The sequence below is a fragment of the Pteropus alecto genome, unplaced genomic scaffold, assembly GCF_000325575.1.
Source record: "Pteropus alecto unplaced genomic scaffold, ASM32557v1 scaffold61, whole genome shotgun sequence".
Lineage (NCBI taxonomy): Eukaryota > Metazoa > Chordata > Mammalia > Chiroptera > Pteropodidae > Pteropus > Pteropus alecto.
Window position 1 is genome coordinate 9,557,156 of NW_006434835.1, and position 22,002 is coordinate 9,579,157.

Sequence of the window (22,002 nt, forward strand, 5' to 3'; positions counted from 1 at the left end):
CTCAGCAAGTCCTGTCACAAATGTGGATCCCTTAAGAACATGCAATGTCCAAAAATGACACAGGCCGTTTCAGAACCAATGAGCTCCCTTTCAAAGGACCTATATAAGCAGACAACAACCATCCATGTATGAATGACCTACTGAAGGATATCTAATGGAGTGGAAAACTTGGACAAGCCCGCTGTAAAGGTCCTTTCAAATCCAGAACTCTGATTAGATTTGAGGGCTGCAAGTACCAGGTGACGAGACAAGCACTGGCAGCTTCCTCTCTAACCAATCAGGTAAAGTTATTTTAATCTAAATTTTGTATTTATTAAGGAAGGGATAAGTGAACACAAAGCAAAAGCAAAAATGTGCAATAGGCGGTAATATTTTTTAATGCACTTACCTTCTAAATTGTTGGTATGTTTTGTATCTATGGGTCATTATTTCTTCCAATAATTTAATAAACCTTTTTAAAGTCTTTACTTTATTATCCAGATCAAGATAAGTTTCTCTGGCTTCTTGGTACTGCCTATTTTATGAACAAAATATTAAGTAAATAAATGCCATTCAAAGAACACAGGAAAAGTAAAATCTCAAGTAAATGTAATGGGGAAGAACAAGGAACCCAGGGGGTGTCTAGGGGGCCCAGCATGAGCAGAATCCACAAATCTCCAAGCAAAATACACCGCCAGGATGAGCGTGCCGCCCAGACTGGGAAGAGCTGTTAGCATGCGGGGAGGGGGCAGATCTCAGAGAATGCCAGCAAATATATACCCTCCAAAAGGAAAGGGATCAAACTGGAAGGCAAGAAATGTTTCTCTCAGTGACAGATGCCAACGCGGGAACAGAGGAACGTGGGGTGAGCATGAGGATTCCTCCTGCTCCCCAACCCTGGCTGAACAAAACAAAGTCAAGAGGCAGGAAGGCATGGCTCCTCAGAAGTGCTATGACGGTGCCAATGGCTGTAGCTGTAGAAAGGGAGAGAAAGTTCCTGACAAAATATGAAAGGCAGAACCAGCCAAGGCTCCCATAGCTGCCCGTCCCATCCTTCAAATGCCCAGTCCAAGAATATCCAACTAATTAAAAAACGAGTAACAAAACAGGCACACGCATAGTATCCATACAGAGATATTTATGGGGTGGGGGGGAAAAAGAGTTGGAAAATAAAGACCAGAAAAACTCCCCCTAAAGACAAAGAAAACTTATTAGAACAATGACGTCATGAAGCAGATAAAAACTGTAACTGAACACCGTAGATTAAAACATGAGATAAGTGCTACCGGGAAGGAATATCTCAAAGCTGAAATAAAAGAACTGAAAGAATAGACAGGTAAACAACAGAAGGAGATAATCAGACAAGAGGAGGAGGTGAAGTGAGACTGTGCGGTACTCAAGGTGGGGGGTGGTTAGAAAAAAAAAGGCAAGACAAAATGAGAAGATGATGTATGGGGCAAACACACAACACGGAAAACATACTGAAAACATACTGACAGACATAGAGAACAGAAATGAGAAAAGCAAACAAATTCCAAGGAAAAAACAGATAAAATGGTTAGCCAAAACACCTAGAGAAGAAAAAGGATACCTAACGTATGTATTAATAAAGACCTCAAAAAGAAAACTAAACAACAGAATAGAAAATATTTAAAAGTAAAAGCCAAGAAAACATCTGAGAAATAAGACAAATCTACATACTGAAAAAAGCACAGCATATACCAAGAATCTGATATTCTAGACAGGTTATAGGACTTAACAGATGAGCACTACCATAAACAGATACTCAAGAGACAGGAATTTATATTAGGCTAAACTATTCAAATTCAAAGTTAAAGACAGTTTTGAACATGCAAAATTACAAAAAAATATTATTCATATAGCCATTCTTAAGGAAAAAATTAGAGGGTGAACAACTTTTCAAGTAGCTGCACAGCCATTTGTAAAAAAACACATTTCTCGCACTGAAAATATTCACAGAAAAATTAACAAGTACATAAGAAGTTCACAGAAAAAAGAAATAAATGGTTCTCCAGACAAGAAAAAGGATTCAACACACTTAATATAAATGAAATGCAAATTCAAATTACACTGAGGTATATGCTTTTTTGGGGGGGAAAGCTATCTGTCAGCAAAAGATATAAGATGATCGCAGATCGTTGAGGCTGTGGAGAAACGAGCATCTGACACAGTGCTGATGGGACACAAAATTAATACAAGACAAGAAAGGGGAGTCTGTCAAAATGAAGTTTTTCCTAAAAAAAAAAAAAAAACCCTGAATACATATAAAATGACACATGTACAAAATTATTTATTACATACCACCATTTATAATAGCAAAAGATTCAATTAAAATTCAACTATCCATCCACAGGTGATGGTTAAATACCATAAAACTTTAAAAACAATGAAAAAATGTTTATATGCTAATATAAAAAGATCTCCAGAATATATCATTAAATCAAAGAAAGCAATCTGTAAATGTTTCTACATTATGCTTTTTGTATCTATGAGGATAAAAATAACATATGCTCATATTACTACTTTGCATTTACAAACAGAAACACTGAAAGCATATTTAATAAATTAATTTGATAAAAGGAAAGAAAAATAATGGAGATGAGAATAAAGAGGAAATAGAACTTTTGATTGTATGCCTTTTTATACTGTATTTTTAAAACAATGAGGTATTATCTATTTTAAGGAGAAACTTCTCTTACTATTTTTGCTCTCCAATGTTTTCGAAAATAGAATTGAGATGATCCGTCCCCAGCCTTTAATAGGAAAAGTTCCTATTAAGGAGGTAGCAGAACTGCAATTCGAACCGATACTCTTGCTTCAGATCCCGTGCTCTAGCTATACTAGAGCTTCCATGTTTACCAGTAATATAAAAATATCCCTTTCACGGAGATCTCACTTATATGAAATGTTTTTTCCATCTTGCTGTATACGTAAGAGGCTGCTGTTTTGATCTGTGTTTCTTGGATTACTTGTGAAGCTGAACATTTTCATGTCTATAGATATCTTACAGGTATAAAAATGACATGTTAAAATGTCATTCTGTAATGAGTTATGTAATAATTCATAAGAAAAAAGTTCATTATTAATAATACACATCTGAAAGACGAGTTCACATATAACTATATGCCACAGCGACACTTTACCCAAATTTTAGGTTGTAAACATTGTCCTGATCACATCTATTGTAACATCGTAAGGAGGAAAAGCCACCGACCACGTACCTCATTATTTCCTCTCGATCTCCGTGACTCGCATGTTCTGCCTGAATCTTTTGTCTTAATCTGTTAATTTCTTTGTCTAGAATTGATGCAGATTTTTGTACTTCTATCCTTTCTGGGCAGATCTGTCTTGCTTGTGACATTTTCTCCTAAGGTAACAGATGTTTAATATCTTTAAAACTCTTCTTTGATAGAACAATTCATTGTACTACCAGTGCCAAATTTGCAAAGTAAAATTATAAACGCATGTTTACAAAATATATTTTAATTACATTTAGTATCAATATAAGTTTCATATTGTGAATACAGTCCAGAGTTATTAATCTTCAAGAGAAAATTGCTTTACTGTGTATGACTTTAATAGTTTGTAAGACCTCCGTAACTTCCTAGTGAAACAAATTTCAAGCGGCAATGATAAAGTTTGGCACCCAGGGCTGAGGTCAGACACAGCTTTCTGTGTGTTCTAAGATGAACTCTGAACACCAAATAGTACTGAAAACACAAACACTAGGACCCTCGTACTAGTAAAATATTAAAAAACTCAAAGCACTTTTACACAAAGTACTTATTTTATATTCACCGTACTCCATATATTGTCTTGAACATGTAAGGCAACAGATTACAGAGTTTAAATAAGTTATTAAAACATATAAAAGCAAAGTTGGAACCCATCTCTTCTAGGTAGACTAATGTTGCCTTCAACTTAATTCTCCAAAAACAGGGCTGCTGCTTACAGCTGTCAACGAGGTTGCTGAGTGAGCAGAAGCTGAATCCCAGCCCAGTGCCCATCCAAGCTACGCAGAGGCAGGGATGGTTTTTCTGACATACAGCTCTCTGCTTGCCAAGGCAGGCATTTAAGAAGCTATACTAGCTGAGAAGGAGAGCCACTTTCCAAACCACGCAGAGACACGGGTGCGACTGCCTAGCCCTGCCTACAGCCCTCCTCACGTGGGTGCTTAAGTTCCCGCACTCTGAGAGAGCCCTAGTCTCTTCCTCTCCCGATTCGCCAATAGTTGTTACTCCCTATGAAACAGGTATTCATCAGACAGCCTGTCTATGTTAAGGAAAACACACTTAAATCATGACTAAGGCTGGGAACAAAAACATCAAAGGGAAAATGGTGGATAACCTCTAGTTCTTTTTCTTTCATATCCAGTTCTCGTTTCTTTTTATTTAAAGTATCCAAGTGTTCCTTTTGCTTTTCTTCGTAATGCCGCTTCCCTCGTTTTTGGTTATCCACTTCCGAATCGGCAAGGTTTAATTCATCCTGTTTGAATAAAGCCAAAATAATCTCTAAAGACTTAAAAAAAAAATTACATGGCTATAAAACTGACAACCCCAACTGACAACCCCATAAGGTGGACAGAATTATGCTGTTTCAAGATTTGTTTGAGTTCACATCCAGATGTGTCTGAAGAGGAGTTTCCCCCAATCAGGAAGTCAAATTATTATATTCAAATTCTTCTATGAAGTCTCCATACATTATAATGCTTTCAGGTTTATTTGGGTCAACACGGTAGTTTTGTGGGAAGCCACAATAGCCTGAAAGGACTTAAAGGAGGCATAGCTTGGTGAAAGATTTTAGAAGATGATACATGTACATAGCCGCTCATCATGGTGGCTTTCTCAAAAAATGATCTACAAATCGACTATATGAGAGTCAATTTGGACATTTTAAAAAATATGTAGATTTCCAGACTTCACCTCTGGTGATTTTATTTTAGGTCTGGAATCCCTGAATCTCAAATTTTAAAATGGCTCTTCATTTAAGAACCACCAAAATAAGTTTAGACTATCGGAGTTTGTTCATTTGGTTTAACATACAAAGATCTATATACAAATGTTTACAGCAACTTTATAATAACAGCTCCAAACTGGAAACCCGTATGTCCATTAACAGGTAAGTGAATAAACAAACTGCTATATCAAACACGATGGAACATGACTCAATAAAAATGAATTACTGTTTCGTGTAAAACTATGGATGAATACCATAATAAAAAATAACTTATTCTATTCATATACTTTTTCTTTCAAAACATAGCATATACATTTATATTTTAAATGTATTTTAAATACATTACATAGTGTTAGGTTCTGAAAAAGGCCAAACCAAAAAAAAAGCAAGAGTACATAATGTGCGATTCCATCATATATAATTCTAGGAAATGTGTGAACTATAGTAAGAGAAAGCAGACTGACGGGTGTCTGGAAAGGGGGAGGGAGGGACAGATTACAGAGGGGCATGAGGAAACTGCTGGGCGTGAAGGACATGTTGCTTTTTTTCTAACTCTGTGGTTTCACAGGTGTAGTTTACATGTCAAAATTTATCAAATGATACATGTATGTATTTATTGTATATCAATTATATTTCAATAAAATTTTTAAAAATGCTCCTAATTTAAGAACCACCAAATTAAAATTTATCGCATCTGTTCATTTGTTTTTTGAGCCTAGCGCAGCCACAGATATCGTGATTAACACGTTCAGCCTCCAGAGTTACAGCTATAAACAGAGAAAGAAACACACACAAAAAAAGAGATCACAGCATCATGAAAGAGAATATATTAAGATGTCCGCAAAAGAAAAAGAATCTGAGGTATCTAAATATGGAAAATATTCACCTCATATAACAAAGGATTTAGGCTATTTCCTAACCTAAGAATACAATTGACTGCTTCTTGTTCGTACTAACTCTAACTACCACCCACGATAGACATCTGATAATATATAGCTTTTATAAAAGAGCTCTATTAAAAATAAAAATATTGTTACATAAAAGATGGAGATAAACTGTTCCTTTATTTCAAAAAATTTTAAAACCGGGTGCAATGTGTGGAGTAGGAGATATTAGTTAGAAATTGGAACAGCTGATGAAATAGAATGTTTTTTTTTCCTAAAAGCAAAACCGAGTTTTCTAATCATTTTTGGCAGACACTGTCAAAATAAACAGGCCCACACTGGCTGTGGGGAACCAATCCAACTCTAGGGAGCCAAAGGGATAAATCATATCAGGACACATTTGTGGTGGTTCATCCTCCCTCCTAGCAACTCTGGATAAGAAAAGATTAAACTTACAAAATACTATGAAAAGTGTAGGTGTTAATATCCCTTTATCCACATCTATCGTGGCTGTTTGATTTGACCTTGCATATTAAAAAAATTTAAAACTAAAAGAGAAGCGAGAACACATTTCATTTCATTTCATTTTATTGATGGTGAAATGGAGACCTAGAGATATTAAAAGGCAGTTAATGGCATTCTGGTTTTGGGATGAGGACTAGGACGGATTAGGTCTAAAATTAAACTCTGATGTAGCCCTAAACCTATACAGAGTTTCCAACTTTTAAAAAGTTACAGCCTTTTGAAAACAGCCTGAGATGCTAGAAGGGACAGAATCATTGAAAATTTGTATTCTCTCGGATGCCTAAATAATCAATTTTAGTTACTCAGCGCCTAATACGTACACAAATTGCTGTATGTATTATTATCGCTTGTTTCATATAAACCTACATTAATTATGAGGTTTTAAAAAAACTATAAAACACTAAATCTTGATATTTTCAAAAGCACAGCCACCCTCGATCCAAATAAACTCTCATCTATTTCAGAGGCCCTCCTATTCCAATAACACAGAACATCTATCTTTGTAAGCTCAATGTGGGTCACACTCCCACAAATTTGATTTGCAACTGAAGCATTAAGTTTGCAGCATAAATCAAAATAAACTGTTCAAAGTAAGAAAAATGTTCCCTATGCTGAGGTTTCAATAACTACATATTTAAACAGAGTACTCTACTCACCACGCCTCTTACAAAATGAACAAACATCCTGACAACAAACATTACGTCTAAAAACTGCTAATATATAATGATTACAGTTTCTCAGGAATTATTTTGTTAGCCCAATCCTCTCGGTCCTACTGTTACTGATGGCTAGTGTGATGTAACATTGTGAAGGAAAACCTCTTGGCTACTAGCCACTGCATGCAGGTTAACTAAAGGACTCACCTCCTAGCTTTCAGTTATTTGCAGTTATTAAGGCAAAGAGCTAAGATCAAGAATTCTTACTGCCTTCTGCCTATATTTTCTGCTCTTGAACTTATTTGTGGACTCCCAATTCCAGGAGTTGCTTTAGCCTAGAAGTCTCTAAAAGAACAGAACACAGCTTACTCTTCATCATTTCTCATTTTTAATTTTAAGCTGTCAGGGATACATAATTTAGGCGCTAATCTTTCTTTTTCTGTAATGTTTTAGCATATTTCTTCATTCTGATTTTGTCATCCTGTTCAATTCTTTACCCATTTAAAAAAATTTTTAATCTTACTTTTTGTAACTTTACTGTTCTAACTCCTGAGTCCTGAATTCTACCTTGTCTATTCTTGACGATTTAGATGTTTTTTTCTATTTTCTTGTAAGACCTTTGTCTTCTTTTTTAACTTAGACTTTTTGTTTTTTATTCTTATTTCCTGTAGCTACTATTTTCTTATGTCTTTCTCAGCATTATCTTTAATCATTTTTCCTTCCTCACAACTTTAATATTTTATTCTTCTTAATCAGCTGTCAGTCTATTTTCCCAGTTTTTAATTCTCACCTCAAATAGAAAACAATACACTACGTTGGGTTATAAGGGCAGGCAGGACCCAGCTCTGCGACAGCAGCGACAGAGAAACCCACCACGAAGCAGGAAGCGATTCTGTGCAGCTCCTCCTCTCACTCCTTTAAAACTTTCGACTCTTTATTATGTTTTTAAAAACTTTAGATAAACACGATTATAGTAAAATTTATACGCATGCAAATTCTTTTAAACTTTAAAAGTATCTAAATACATTGAATTCACAGGGGGTAATTAATTTTCCAGCAAAAAGGGGGGATGATAGAGTGATTATCATTGACATTCCCAGTTCTTCTAAAAATCTATTATGCGTTCTTCTCCATGTCTTTTAAATAAAATTTGAAGTCCTGAGAATAACTAAGCTACTCATAAAAATGATAATAATAAGCTACTGATAACTAAGCTAGTAAACAATTTGGGGAAATTTACACAATTGTTGAATAATTTCATTTCCCTAAATTTGGTCTCGGAAAGCCTGTGTTAAAGAAAATCAGTTGAATTCAGGCTGGACTACAACAGAGACAGGCCAATAAACAGGAATTGGGTAGCACTTTACTTCAAGTTGGCTTTTATACAACTAACCCTTGAGTTATTGAAGGAAAGGAGGGACAAAGAACAGGCAGCCACAGAAACAGTATAAACAGACAACACGTCCCTGGCTCTGGTTCTAAAAGAAGGACAAAAATCACAAAATAAAGAGGAAACGAAAGCTGTAATCTTTTGGGAGAAACAGAAATTTGGCAGTTTATTTTCCTGAAGGCATGACCAGGAAGATTTAATTCTAATTAATATAATGAAGATATTTTGGTTTACATCTTATTTTTAGACGGTCATACCTTTAACCCTAATGTCTAGTGAGCACGCTGTGGATACAGAACGAAGACATAAGGTACATATACAAGAGAATGAGGACATACCTTAAGCGGGTCTGCGAGGTCTGCCAGCTGATTCACTTTCAGTTTAATTGCATCATACTTATTTTCTGCTTCTATTTTCAGACTTTTAAGATGTTCCATATTTTCTTTTTGTTGTTCCATACTTTTCTCAACCATTTTCATTTTGATTTTATTTTCTTGAGCTTCATCTTCCTGGTTACATTTACAGAGTATACAGAGTTAATTAAAATACTTATGTTATCAGATCAAATAGTACAAACAGGGTACAGGCAAATTAGATCAAAGACAAACACAAGGAACACTAGGATATTTTCATCTGTCATGTTCACTGTTGCATCCCTCAGCACTTAATATGGTGCCTGGCACAGCATCAACATTCAATAATATTTATTCATTTCAAGGAGACTCTACAATCTATCTAACCAAGCGCTTACTGGAACTCAGAGAAACTAAGCTGAACATCATAAACAGTTGCCTGAAAAAAATAATAACAGAGTAACAACAGTAAAAATAGAGATGAATTAAAATGAAGACCATTTACTTGGAAAAAGAATGCAAAGAGACCAACTACAACTGACTAAAAGATATTAATACTGATACTGATTAATTCTGAAAAATACTATGCTAGGTGGTTTGGTTTAATATGTCACTGTTTAAGAGCACAATTAAGCTTTGATAAAGTTTTACTTCATGTAGTAGAAGACAAAATCAATTATTATGCAGGCAAGTTATATACATGAAACACTAAGAAACGTAAAGACCATTTATCAGTTTCTACCATAGCTGTAAATGGAGATAGCAATTATAAAAAGTAGCCCCAATTAAAAGGATTGAAAAAAAAGCTGAGAGTAGATGCTATTAAGCTAAATGACACTGCTGTACTTTAAAACATTAAATTTAAATTGAAGAAAAGAATCTTACCAAGGTTGCAATATCTACGGACTGGTGTTCTTCTATGTTCTCGAGTTCCTGAATTTCGGAAATACATTTCCTCATTTTCATCTGAAAGAAAAGTATTTAGATTTCAGTAACGTAAAAATAAATAAAAAAATAAACATAAACACCCTAGAAAGGAAGTATTAATCCACTGCAGTAGCTGATATAATAATGTAGTTGTTGAGTAAGCCAGATAAATACAAAAATGTCACTCTTCTCACTAAATACTTTTGGTTTGGAAAAGGTTATTTTTCATTAAAATGTTAGGTATGTTAACACATGAATTTATTATTTTTTAAGTGAACTGATAAATATTCTTAAATTTCATAAATACTGATAGATAAAACCCATATAATGTGAAAGTTTTTTTAAGACTATGAAGGAAGCTTGAGGCCAAAAAGTTTGAGAACTACTCCTCTAACTAAATGAATGGTGGGATTTTAAAAATAACTTGGAAGCGATAAGCTGAGAAAAACAAAATGATGTGTATTTTTTTGTACCTTTAATTCTTTACAATGTAGCTGGCACCTTCTAAGAAATTCTTCATTGCGTTTAATATCCTTTTCAAGGGCAGACAAATGTTGCTGGAGATTTAATATCTGGGCCTTCTTATTTGCAACCTCATTCTCCAAGTCACTTGATAGAGAGAAGAGGATAAAAAATACTTTGAATCTATTTCTGAATATTACCAATACTTTAGATCTTTACAAAGAAAAGCTTATTTTAACAGCCTATTTGCAAAATCCGATTCAATTAAACCAGTTCTATGTTCTTACCAAGTTATTAACAACATGAAAATAGAGATTTCAAAAACATCGAAACTGGAGTCAAATTTACTTATTTCATTAATAACTATTTATGATATGACTTCCGTGTGGCAGGCATTGTACACAGTTATAGGTCGTGGTAGAAACAGAATTAAGACATGAAAGAATCAAACAAAAAGGAAAAAATTCAGAAAATACACTACAATATGGAAATGTGAGGACACTTTTCGTCCACAGGACCACTGAACAAAAGAATGAGTCTGGGAGACGTGACAACTGGACTGTATTCTGTAAAGTTTTCAACGGCTGGACAAACTAGGCGTAAAGGATGGAAAGAAATGCACAAAGGCACAGAGGCATGAAAAGCTAAAAAGGGCAGTCGGCTCGACCTTGACTGATGGGGAATAAATGCCATGAATGTGTGGAACTGGAGGGAGGGGAGGGACAGGGAGGAGGACGATGAAAAGGGATGGAGGGACACAAAGTAAGCGGAGGCCAAGCCATAAAGGGTCTCCATGCCAGGACAGTCGCTGTCTTCAGAAGTGATCTTTTCCTGCCTCACTGACCCGTGTCCCGAAGTTGTACACCTGGCAGAAGAGAACTGCCTTTGCAGTTAAGAAAAACTTCTGTGAGTGAGAACGTGCCATATTTCAATATGATACACATTTCCCCACATTTTAACATCTCTGAAATCATCTTCAGTCTCCAGTCCATGGTTCAGTTAGCAGTGTTGTTTTTTGTTTTTGTTTTTTTTAACTGGTATATAAAATGACATAGCACCTTAAATTTGATGAAACATTGAAACTGTGCTACCTTGGAGAAATTCGCAAAATTAAGCAAAAAGCAATACATATTAGTTGAATAAACAATAATCACATTGGCTGAATAAATGATAAATAAATGATTACAATAAAGAAAGAGAATAATTGTGGTATTTCGGGTAAAAATGAGGCCAGATGCAAAAATTTAAGATGGCTCTTCAGGATTCAAAGAGAAATGTTTACTTTATCATATATAAATCTATACTTTTATTAATAAACAGCAATTTTGCTAAAACCAACAAAAAAATGTACCAAGTAAACAAACTTTGCAACTTAGAGCCTAAACCAAAAAAACCAACAAAATGAGCACAGAAAATATTGTTATTAAACATTTTTTTCTGAATATTTAGAATGAATTTAAGGAATAAACCTAATTTAAATAAACGAAATTTCTAAAGTTTACTTCCTATTTAGCAGGTAGGACAAATTCTGTTACATGTTTTCATAGTGTTCCTTCTTAGTTTTTAATTATTTTTTACATGGAAAAAGAACATGTACTACCTAATGACATATGTATGAAAACTGAGCTGAGTATGAGCTGTTTGTGTGCGATGAATACACTGTCCTGACCAGCCATCTAAATAGCACACGTCTCACTCTCGAGGCCTTACTCTGCTGTATCTTTCTCCATAGCGCTTGACCTTGACCTAGTTAGTATTCACTTATAGTCTATCTCTTCCTTCTTAACATAAAAGCTCCGAGAGAGAGAATTTTTTTGTACTTTGTATCCTGCTGTACCTGGTGCCAAGATTAGGGACCCAAACGTTAGGTACTCATTCAATATCTGTTTTAAAGAACATAAAAGAATCAAAGAATAAAATTTGAAAAATATACTTCAGAAAATTGCATTAAAATATTACAATATTTGACAACCCAAAAATTCACAGGTCATTTTTTTGTGATCTTGTATAAAGCAGTAACCACACTGGTAATTAATCTGAGAGCTTACTCATGTATCTCTTTTGTCTCTTCTATGTACTTTCATAATGGGAAATCCAGTGGGATAATAAAACCAAGTCAGTACCTGTACTTAAGACTTGAAACCCTCTGTTCATTATGACATTGTAAGAAATAAATTATAATCTCTTCACTTAAACTCCAGTGCCATTTTTCATCGAGCTGAGTTGACAGGGGTCAGAGCTGAGTTGACAGGGGCACAGAGGAGCATTCTTCAAATACTCAAAGTATGGGGGAAAACTGGGGAATCTTTCTTGAGTCATCTGGCAATATTAAATAATCAACTTACGTAATAAAATCAAATTAAAAATCAAATCAAAAATCAAATCATCTATTTTAATAAATATTAAAGCTCATTTAATAGAAGTATTAAAATATTAGTAACTATTTAGTATTATTAAACATTTAAAATTGAACCATAAATTGTATATTAATAAATCAATAATAGTCGCTTGGCAACAGCTATTAAATAACTTTAAAATTCATATATCCTTTGACTCAGTGTTTTCACCATTAACAATTTCAGCTATGCACACACTTTCAAAAAGTCTGCCAAGGCACACATGCGTGTTCTCACTGCGGCACTGTCACAACAGGAGAGCATGACAAGCCCTATGTCCATCAACAGGGACGTGGAAAAGTCGATTATGGTACAGCCAAACCAAGAGGTAGCTCTAAATGTGTGGACACGGAATGATTTCCATGACGTAATACTGAGAGAGAAAAAGAAAGCTATAGAAACTACAAGCATAACTTATACAGGGCACGGTATGGATGAACCTTGAATATGGTATACCAAGTAGAAGCCAGACACAAAGGTTGTATATGATTCCATTTATACGAAACATCCAGAATATACTAATCCATAAAAACAAATCCGAAAGCAGATTACAGGTTGCCAGGGGCTGGGGGTGGGGGGAAACGGGGAATAACTGCTAATGGGTATGGGTTTCCTGCTGGTGTGATAAAAATGTTGAGGAATTAGAAGGCAATGATAGTTGTACAACCCTGTGAATATAAGAGAAATCTCTAAATTGTATTTGTTAAAATAAAGTGACTTTTATGGCATGTGAATTTATCTCAATTTTAAACTCATATGTATATGGTTCAAGTATATAAGCTGTTCTGGAAATATATATCAAACTGTTACACTATTCCCTCATTTTTGAAAGAGGGATAAGAACAAAGGGTTTGACTTTTCATTGTATATTTTTCTGTACTGTCTGCATTTTTTACCCATATGCATATATTACTTTTAATTGATTTTAAAATATCAATAGACTATGGAGAAATGGGATTCTGAATTACTTTTGTTTTCTGCTTTATATTTTTCTGTATTTAAAAAACACTAATGAATTTTTTTAACTTCCAAATATCAGACCACTATCATAGTGGTTCAGATCAAAACAGAAGACAAAAGTCATTTAAATATTATCAAACTTGGTATATTTTCAATCTATAAAGTTGAGAAACATGGGAAATAATTTTTTAAAAACCAGTATTCATCTGGCTTTTAAGACAACAGCTTTGCCCACTACACATTAATAGCTAAAAATTAAACCAAATTATCAATAGTGAACTTAAGTTTTGAAATCTTATTACTAAAATGCTAGAATCAGGGATCCTGACTTGCTGCTGAGATACACGTACAATCTTTTCCAAAAGTACTTTTTTTTTAAGACTTGGGATACAAAAGAACAAGGCATTTTTTTGGTTGAATGTAAATGTAAGAATTACACAGAGTAACACTACCATGATACTGTTTAGACATTTATACTCACATTTGTTTGAACAGCATACAGTAGAAAGACCTGATTTAAATGTCATGGCACTAGGAGAAAAAGCTGATCACTTTATAGGTCACATTTCTCAGGCGCATGGTAATGGACTTTCACCTCTCCTAGCAGAGAGATTCAGTGTCGATTTAAAATGTGTGCTGAGTGCCCCAATACCGATATCCACTATGGTTGTGTCCCTTTATGCTGCTCCCGTAACCACACAAGAGAAAACAAGAGATCTATTTTGACAAAACCCTCATTTCCCCTACATGCTTGTCATTTAGAATACTTTCACTTTTACTCAGTTTTCTTAGATTTTTTTTTTTTTTACTTAAGTCTAAGTTCTTAAGGTCTTCTAGGTCATTAATTCAGTTCCAACCCATCAACTGATCAACTGAATTAGTTTGGTTAGAAAATCATGGGGTTTTTTGTACTAAAAATTCTTTTTGCGTTCTTTTTCATTACGTACATTTATTAGTTTTTCATTCAACTTCTCCATCTCTCTGCCCTAGCAGCTGTTTTCCTAGGCATGTGTTCTAAATGTGCCTACTGGACTACAGAAGAGCGCAATTCAAAATACCAGTGAGAGACATAACACAGACCTTGAGCCAGAATGCAAACCAGCACACTTGTACTCTCACTGAGAAAAATAAGCAGAATAAACAATGGGCATGTTTATTGTGGGTATCAGCAATAGTGATGCAGCTGATTTATATTGAGTTAAGTTCCTTATCTCCTTGTAGACAGGTTATAAACAACGTGCAGGTCAAGGAAACACGTCGTGTGTTCTTAGCCCACAATACTGTTGTCAAAGTGATGATGGAAAAATTATCGTCAACCTAGAATTCTACATCCAACTAAATGATCTCTTAAATCCAAACAGAGTACTCACAATTCTTCACTGAAATAACTACTAATAGAGTAATATGAAAGAAACTAAACCCAAAAGAAGCAGTGGAAACAATACAGCAAAGCTACACTGGACACCAACCTTATTTCAGAATCCACATCTCTGCTTAGGAATTTGGGTCTTGTATATTCAGATGAATAATATCGTCCTGCAAAAACTTGATCGCCATCAGCAGTAAAAGCCTCTCTACAATTCTTGGGTGGCTTTTCAGACTGCATTACTGCACGAGCTACAGAATTACTCTAAAAAAACAGAGGAAAAAATAATTTTTTAAGTTATATAAAAGCATTTCTGATGCACATACTTGCAAAATGTTACCTGTCGTTATTTTAAGATTCAAGTATTTTTATTTAAACATTCAAGTAAAATAATTCCATAAAATTAAATAAAAGAATTTCAAAAACAATTTTCAAGATTTAAACAATTAAAACGATTAAGCCTTTAAAACAATTTAGTAAATATTGCCTTATGACAAACTGATATATTTTATTTTTAAATTCTAATACTCCTGGTCCATTTAAAATTAAAAATTATGTTAAGTAACTTTTCATATGAAAATATTTACTTTAAACCAGTTCATATAAATCTTATTTTTTCTAAGTGGCTTTCACATCTTAGAAATGATGCAAGTGAAGAACAAATTCCAAGATTAATATACTGAATTACACTGGGAAAGCCTGAAAATATTTAAGCCCTGGAAGAAGTAAAAAAGGGATTAAGCTTAATGGAGGTCTGGGCAACCTCTCTGGGAGACCTTTACAACAGAAGTCATTATTTTCTTTCAAGTATCCTTCTAAAATCCTTAACAGCCAAGCCTACAAATAATTACAACACGAACTTGCAATATACATATGTATTTATATACACATTTGGATTACCGACATCATTACTTCTCAGTTTCCATTAATGAGAAAAACAGATTCTATCGTTTGTCTTGATTATAGACTTATTTTGAATTTCTTTGTTCCTTCCCAGCAAATTTATGCCAATAGATAAAATACAATGTGGCGATTTAATTCAACAAGTATATAAAAATACATAAGAACAGATAAAAAGTATTGATTTTTACAGGACTCAAAATTTTAAGAAATTCAAAAGTACTAAGTAAAGCACCTGTTTAAAAGTAGAATGATAATAATACCTGTATATGTAAAGGTGAGTAAAAATGGTTTTGGCAGCCAATCAAGAAAGAATGAACAGAAAACTTTTATAGCCTCGTGCATTGAAAGAATATAAACTTGTGAAACTATATTAAGAACAGCTGAAGAACAGCTCAAAGTTATAAAGTTCCCTGGGGCAGGAAACACAAACCACCAGCTATGTATTACTCTACAGATTTTCCTATGAGGTCAAAGTACAATGATAAAACATCAACAATTTTATGATACAAAGGGGAACAGGAATTTATAACCAATTTCAGTTTTGAAGATTTTTAAATAACATAAAATCCGGCAAGCATCTGGTCTTACTTTGATTAGCAGCACTGTCTCTATGCTTCTCAGGTCAATGAGGCTATTTGCAACAACTGCATTATCTATTTCTAACGCTGTCAGAACCGTTGGGAACTCAGGATGATAAGCAGCTCTGGGAGACAAAAATACATAAAGGTTAACTTATAGAACTTTAATTATACACAAATATGCATTATATATTATAGGTGAGTAGATGATAGATAATAATACGACAATGAAAAACATCTGATAACGTTTGAAAACATTTGATAAGGTTTACTTTTTCACTTAAGCAAACATTTATGTAATATGTACTGGGCACTGTTATAAGAATATTATAAATACGAGCTCACCTAATCTTTACAGCAACTATTATGATAAATAAAATTATTCCCTCTTTATTTATTTTTTTTCAGATGAGGAAGCTTCAGAGTTTAATAAAATCCCCCCTACCCAATGTCAGAGCCAGTTAAATGGTCGGGGTAGAATTTAAACCAGCAGCTCAGCTCTAGAACTCAGATTTTTTTTTTTTTTTTTTTCAATTCAAATAGTTAGTATACAGTATTATATTAGTTTAGGTATACAACATTTATAGAACCCAGATTCTTAAACATTATGCCCTACTGCCTGTTTTAATAATAATGATTTCCTTAAATCTTATATGCTATCATATATAAAAGTTAATTATTTAAAACACATTTTTTAAAAGCTAAAAAAATTTCATACTAAGAAAAACTGAAGTTAAGATTATTATGAACATAGAGGAACTGTGAGAGAAAAGATATCCTTATCAATTGCAATCTGGGTTTCCTAAAGAGACATTCAATCTTTCAACCAAAAAATTTAAACATCTGAGCTATAAACAGCACTGAAGAACGGGCCCACCAAGAATAATAGGTACAGGAGCAATGAAGAACTAAGGGAGAAATGGTCACGGCATTCTTAGTGCTTTCTTAGTCCCAAAATTCTAAAACAGAGCAAGTGTCTTTGTATTTATGTTTTATATCTATTCATTCAATAATTTGACATGTATTTACTGAGCACTTACTATGTGCCAGGCACTGTTCAGAGGATGAGGAGACAGCAATAAGAACAACAACGGACTAGTCCTTCTCACCACGGAGCTTAGTCTACTGAAGGGAGACAGAGACTAAGGGAAAAGTGGCATATAGTGCTTTTTCACACAAAATGGGTATGGAAGTCTCACAGGTGATACTGGGCAGATGCCTGAGGAAATGGGAGTCACACTAGCACCCTGAAGAAGGGCATTTTGAGCTAAGGGAACAGCACTTGCAAAGGCTCTACAAGGGGGTGTCAGAGAAGCCAGTTGGCCTGTGTGCCGCGGTGGACTAAGCAGTGAGGAGTGCTGGCAAGAGAACAGGAGAGCAGGTAAGAGGCTAGACCATGTGGTCCAGAGATCGCGGCAAGGCCTAAAGAGGATGAGGATGTACAGGGTGCTCTGACTTCCGCGGGCTTCAATACTGAGAGTGGGAGTGACGGAACAAGCAGCAGGAAGACTGGCCTATTGCGACAGTCAAGCAAGGCATGATAATGGCTTGAACCAGGGGCACTGCAAAAGTGTTCGATTCTGGATATTCATTTTTAAAGTATAGCCGATAAGATGTGGAGTGGCACAGAACAGTCGAGGTGACTGAGGTTTTGGCTTAAGCAACTGAAAAATAAAGATAGAGAAGCCTCCAGGAAGAGCAAGTTTTAGGGTAGAGTTTGGGAGACTGGCTTTTTTACATGTTAAGTTTGAATGTCTACTGTACATTCTCCCACTCCAGATGCAATGAATCTGTCAGGGGTCGTTTCTACCACAAGCAATGTGGTCTAGTAACACAACTGAAATTTCACTTTTATGGGGTTTTAGAACCAGGGATCAAAGCTAGAAATTGACAGAAGGTCAAATTCTCATGCAGACAAAGAAACTCTTTACTCTTAGCTCCCAAATCCTTATTTCTAGTCTAAAAGCTCAAAATCAACAATTTCAAAACAGGACTTATCTACTTTTGACATATCCATTTTTTTCTTCTGCTTGTCCTACATCAACTGATGGCACATCTGTTAGGCAGTTTCTCAAGCCAGAAACCTAGCGGCCACCCTCAATTCTTCCTTCTTGCATTCAAGTAACAAGTTTTATTGATTTTGTCCCAAATACCTCTTTTAATCTACTCCTTACTATCTATAATGCAAATGTTATTTTCTGCAGAATAATTTGTATCATGCCTCTACGCATTTTGCACATGAAATTCTATTTGACTAGAAGGCAATTAACAAACTCATCTGTTAGAAGACTAATCATTTTTCCTTTCTTCTGATTTCTTCCGTTACCTACCTACTAACATTTAATTACTCCCTCATGTGAACATCTGCAACTTGTGATCCAATTTTATCAAAGCTGACAAAGAATAAATTAGAAAATATGTATATTTTTAAAAGTAAAGTGGCTAGCTAGTCCGCGGCTAGCAAAGAGGCCAGTTTAGTTATTGTGCCTTGAGAAGGTTTCTTAGGGTCAACAAAGAAAACAATCACTGCGCTTTATCTGTGAATCTGGGAATCTGTGAAGCTCCGTAATGAGTGCCCACCCGAGTTCTTCCTTAGTCTCTCCCTCTTTTTCCGGCTAAGTCTTCATCATTTGTCATTGGCATAATTGCTATGCCACACTACATCCGTTTTACTATAGTCTCCCACAACAGACCTCATGTAAGGACCTCAAGGGCAAGGAGCATCTCTCTTGTTTATCTTCTTGAAATTAAAGAAAAAGCTTGACAAAATTTTATAAATCAGCAGTGCAGATACAGTTAACATAAAAATGTTTTTATTCTTTCTGACCCTGAACAAAATTAAGCAAAACCAGAAATAGTAATTACCGATGCCTTACCTGTGTCTTACATCGTACATGACATTCTGAAACTCAGATACTATTATCTGTGGCCGTGAGGCCCCTGGTAAATAAAACTTTTTCATCAGTGCCTGAAGTACTCTTTCATCAGCATGATTATGGCAACAATAGGCTTGCAGAAGTCCTTTTAAGCACGATTCAATAGCCAAAGCAAGTTCAGGGTCCCGAAGATGAATGCAAGCACCTAAGAGTGACAGAAAACCATTAAAAGGCCATAAATACTTATTTTGAAATATTAATGTCACTATCTTTCTACATAGTTCATAATGATTTTAAAGTATTTTCATATAAAGCAGCTTGAATGATATTATAAATCTCACTTTAACTAAATGGGAAATCCCCATATATCCATTGAATACACTCGGAAGAAAACCCACTACTGTGAAAAAAACTTTCCCACGCTAATGTAAATCAACAGTCATTTTTCTATGTTAGTTTATACCATTCCAGGCATTGAACTGTGTTTTGAAAATCAAGCCAAAAGGTTTACAGATTCTTTATTATTTTCTGTAAAACTGATTTATATTTAAGTAAACAGACATTACTATAGTACTTAAGATAGTATGCAATGATATACTTAAACAGTAACAATATTTTACTAACAAAATAGGTTTATATTTACAGCATAATTTTCACATATTGATGTACAGAATCAGAGATAACTCTACAGATATTTAAATAACCCCAGATTTTAGAGCTGGATGGGGAATTAGAAAAAATGCTGTCCATCCTATATAGAACTACACAGCTCTTAGTTTTAAGACTAAATTCAGTAGACCCTCTCCTGAAAATAAAAACTTTTTTCTAATGTTTATCATATCCTGACGAAATGGTGGCAAATACCTAAGGGGCCTACAGGTTTATAGGTAAATTGCCCACGTCTATAAGCATCATCTATTGCTTCAAGAAGAGCTGGAACATAGGGGCCAAATCGTTTCAGTCGGTCAGTTTTACTATCTTTCAAATCTTTCAGTTGCTTCTGATTATAGTTTAGAGTAAGCTTCACATCTGACTCTTCTCTCCTAAAAAAAAAAAAAAACAGAACACATATGTGACGTGCTTATACAAAAATATTCCGCCTTTTCCCCTTAATACCAGCATACCAGTGAATGACTCAGCTACCCCCAAAACTAAAAGCATATTTCTTTATTTGAAAATAATCATGTGTCTAGAGGAAAAGAGTCAGAAATCCTCAAAATTTAGCTTAAAAATAAGATGCAATAATGATGAGGACTAGAAATCTCAGAAGTTGTCCTACTCTACAAGTGTAATAAAGTCTCAAAAAAGTGATTTTCGAAGCATGTGAGATCTTGCTCTCCAGCATATGTTGTCAGTTTGGCTCAAATAAACGCTAATAAAAATCAAAAACAAAAAGAAAGAAAAGACAAAGTGATTTTAAAAAAATATCTCGTATTATGCAGAAGAAACGAACAACAAAAAAAAGTCCATGCTTTCTCTCTTTATGTAAAGAACAAAACTATATGATTTTCAAGTAACTGAAAAAATCATGATAAGGCACGTTGAAACTTACTTAATTCTAGTATGTTCTTCTTTGTCCTTTTCTATGGCTTGCTGAAACTGTTCGATCTCTTGACTGACTGTATTTTCTTGATCCTCGATGGCCTTTACTCTCTCTTTTAACCAAGAAATTTTTTTTTGCCTCTCCAACCGCTCAGGTTCCAAAGATTGATCGGCACTAACAATGGATAATCCAAAGTGGAAAATGTTAAATGAAAAACCTAACACTTAAAAATCATAAGGCACTGTGATAAAATTCCTTTAGCAATACAGAAAATATAATACTGCATTTCGCCTAAATTACTTTATTACAAAGTGAGGTAACCATAAAAATTGCAAAGTAACTATCTTACCTTCTTTTCAGTTCTTCAATTCTTTTGTAAAGCTGCTCATCATCTTTCTTTAATGCTCTATACTCGTTTAGGGAACGGTTATACAAAACCTAACAAAAAATTAGACACACTTTACTAAAATGAAGTCAAAATCCCATACAAGTCCACTTTTGCCAAATCTTCAAATCAGCGGCTGAATGCATATAGAAATATATTTAAAAAATAAAGTCCATAAATGTCCATATGAAACCATTACGTTTTTTAAAGTCTGAAAGCAACACAGATTTCTATTTAATTACAAAACCTCTACTTTTAAAAATAAACGAACAGTATTTATATCTGAAACGCAGTTTTTAATAGTCCAGGTTGGGAATTTTGTCTCACCTCAGCTTCATTATAGGCCCTTTTCCTGGCAATAACATCTTCCTTCAATGCCATACATTCTGGTGCTCGTGCATTTGTCTCTTGACTAATCTTTTCCAGTTTATCTTGAATATCCTTGTATTTTTTTTCTGCTTCATGAAGTCTGACCTTTAACAAAATAACATTGTTGGAGTGTATGTTATTTTTCTTCAATACGCAGAAAAAAATTTTTAATTATACATAGTTCACATTCCAATAATAAACTTAATTTCACTCTGACTAAAGAAATTCAAGACATTAAGCAAACATAATTATATAAAATACTAAAATAGAATTAAATTTTAATTCCACATTTCCAAAACTGTGCTATCTTTACAGACAGAGTAAAAATTGTCTTCCAGTAACACAATTAAAGAAAAACACAATTTAGCAGAGAAACAGGTATGTAAATTGGTTGCACAGTTTGGCTATAATAATGCTGAAATAGGGTATATTTGTAATTGTAAAAGCCTAGAGGAAAAAACCCAATGGTTTGC

At 34.4% G+C, this 22,002-nt stretch overlaps 1 protein-coding gene across 1 annotated transcript in view; it reads right to left on the reverse strand.

Moving 5' to 3' along the window:
* The window catches only part of SMC6 (structural maintenance of chromosomes 6), a 59,824-nt gene that overhangs the window by 9,920 nt on the left and 27,902 nt on the right, over window positions 1-22,002 (reverse strand). The window contains exons 11-23 of the mRNA XM_006910247.3: window positions 21,488-21,634; window positions 21,125-21,213; window positions 20,785-20,949; window positions 20,097-20,275; window positions 19,233-19,437; window positions 16,367-16,481; window positions 14,979-15,139; window positions 10,165-10,300; window positions 9,650-9,730; window positions 8,750-8,920; window positions 4,348-4,485; window positions 3,222-3,367; window positions 389-514 (exon numbers count right to left, since the gene is read on the reverse strand). Coding sequence (XP_006910309.1) covers window positions 389-514; window positions 3,222-3,367; window positions 4,348-4,485; window positions 8,750-8,920; window positions 9,650-9,730; window positions 10,165-10,300; window positions 14,979-15,139; window positions 16,367-16,481; window positions 19,233-19,437; window positions 20,097-20,275; window positions 20,785-20,949; window positions 21,125-21,213; window positions 21,488-21,634 — 1,859 coding nt within the window. The remainder of the gene's footprint in view (window positions 1-388; window positions 515-3,221; window positions 3,368-4,347; window positions 4,486-8,749; window positions 8,921-9,649; window positions 9,731-10,164; window positions 10,301-14,978; window positions 15,140-16,366; window positions 16,482-19,232; window positions 19,438-20,096; window positions 20,276-20,784; window positions 20,950-21,124; window positions 21,214-21,487; window positions 21,635-22,002) is intronic.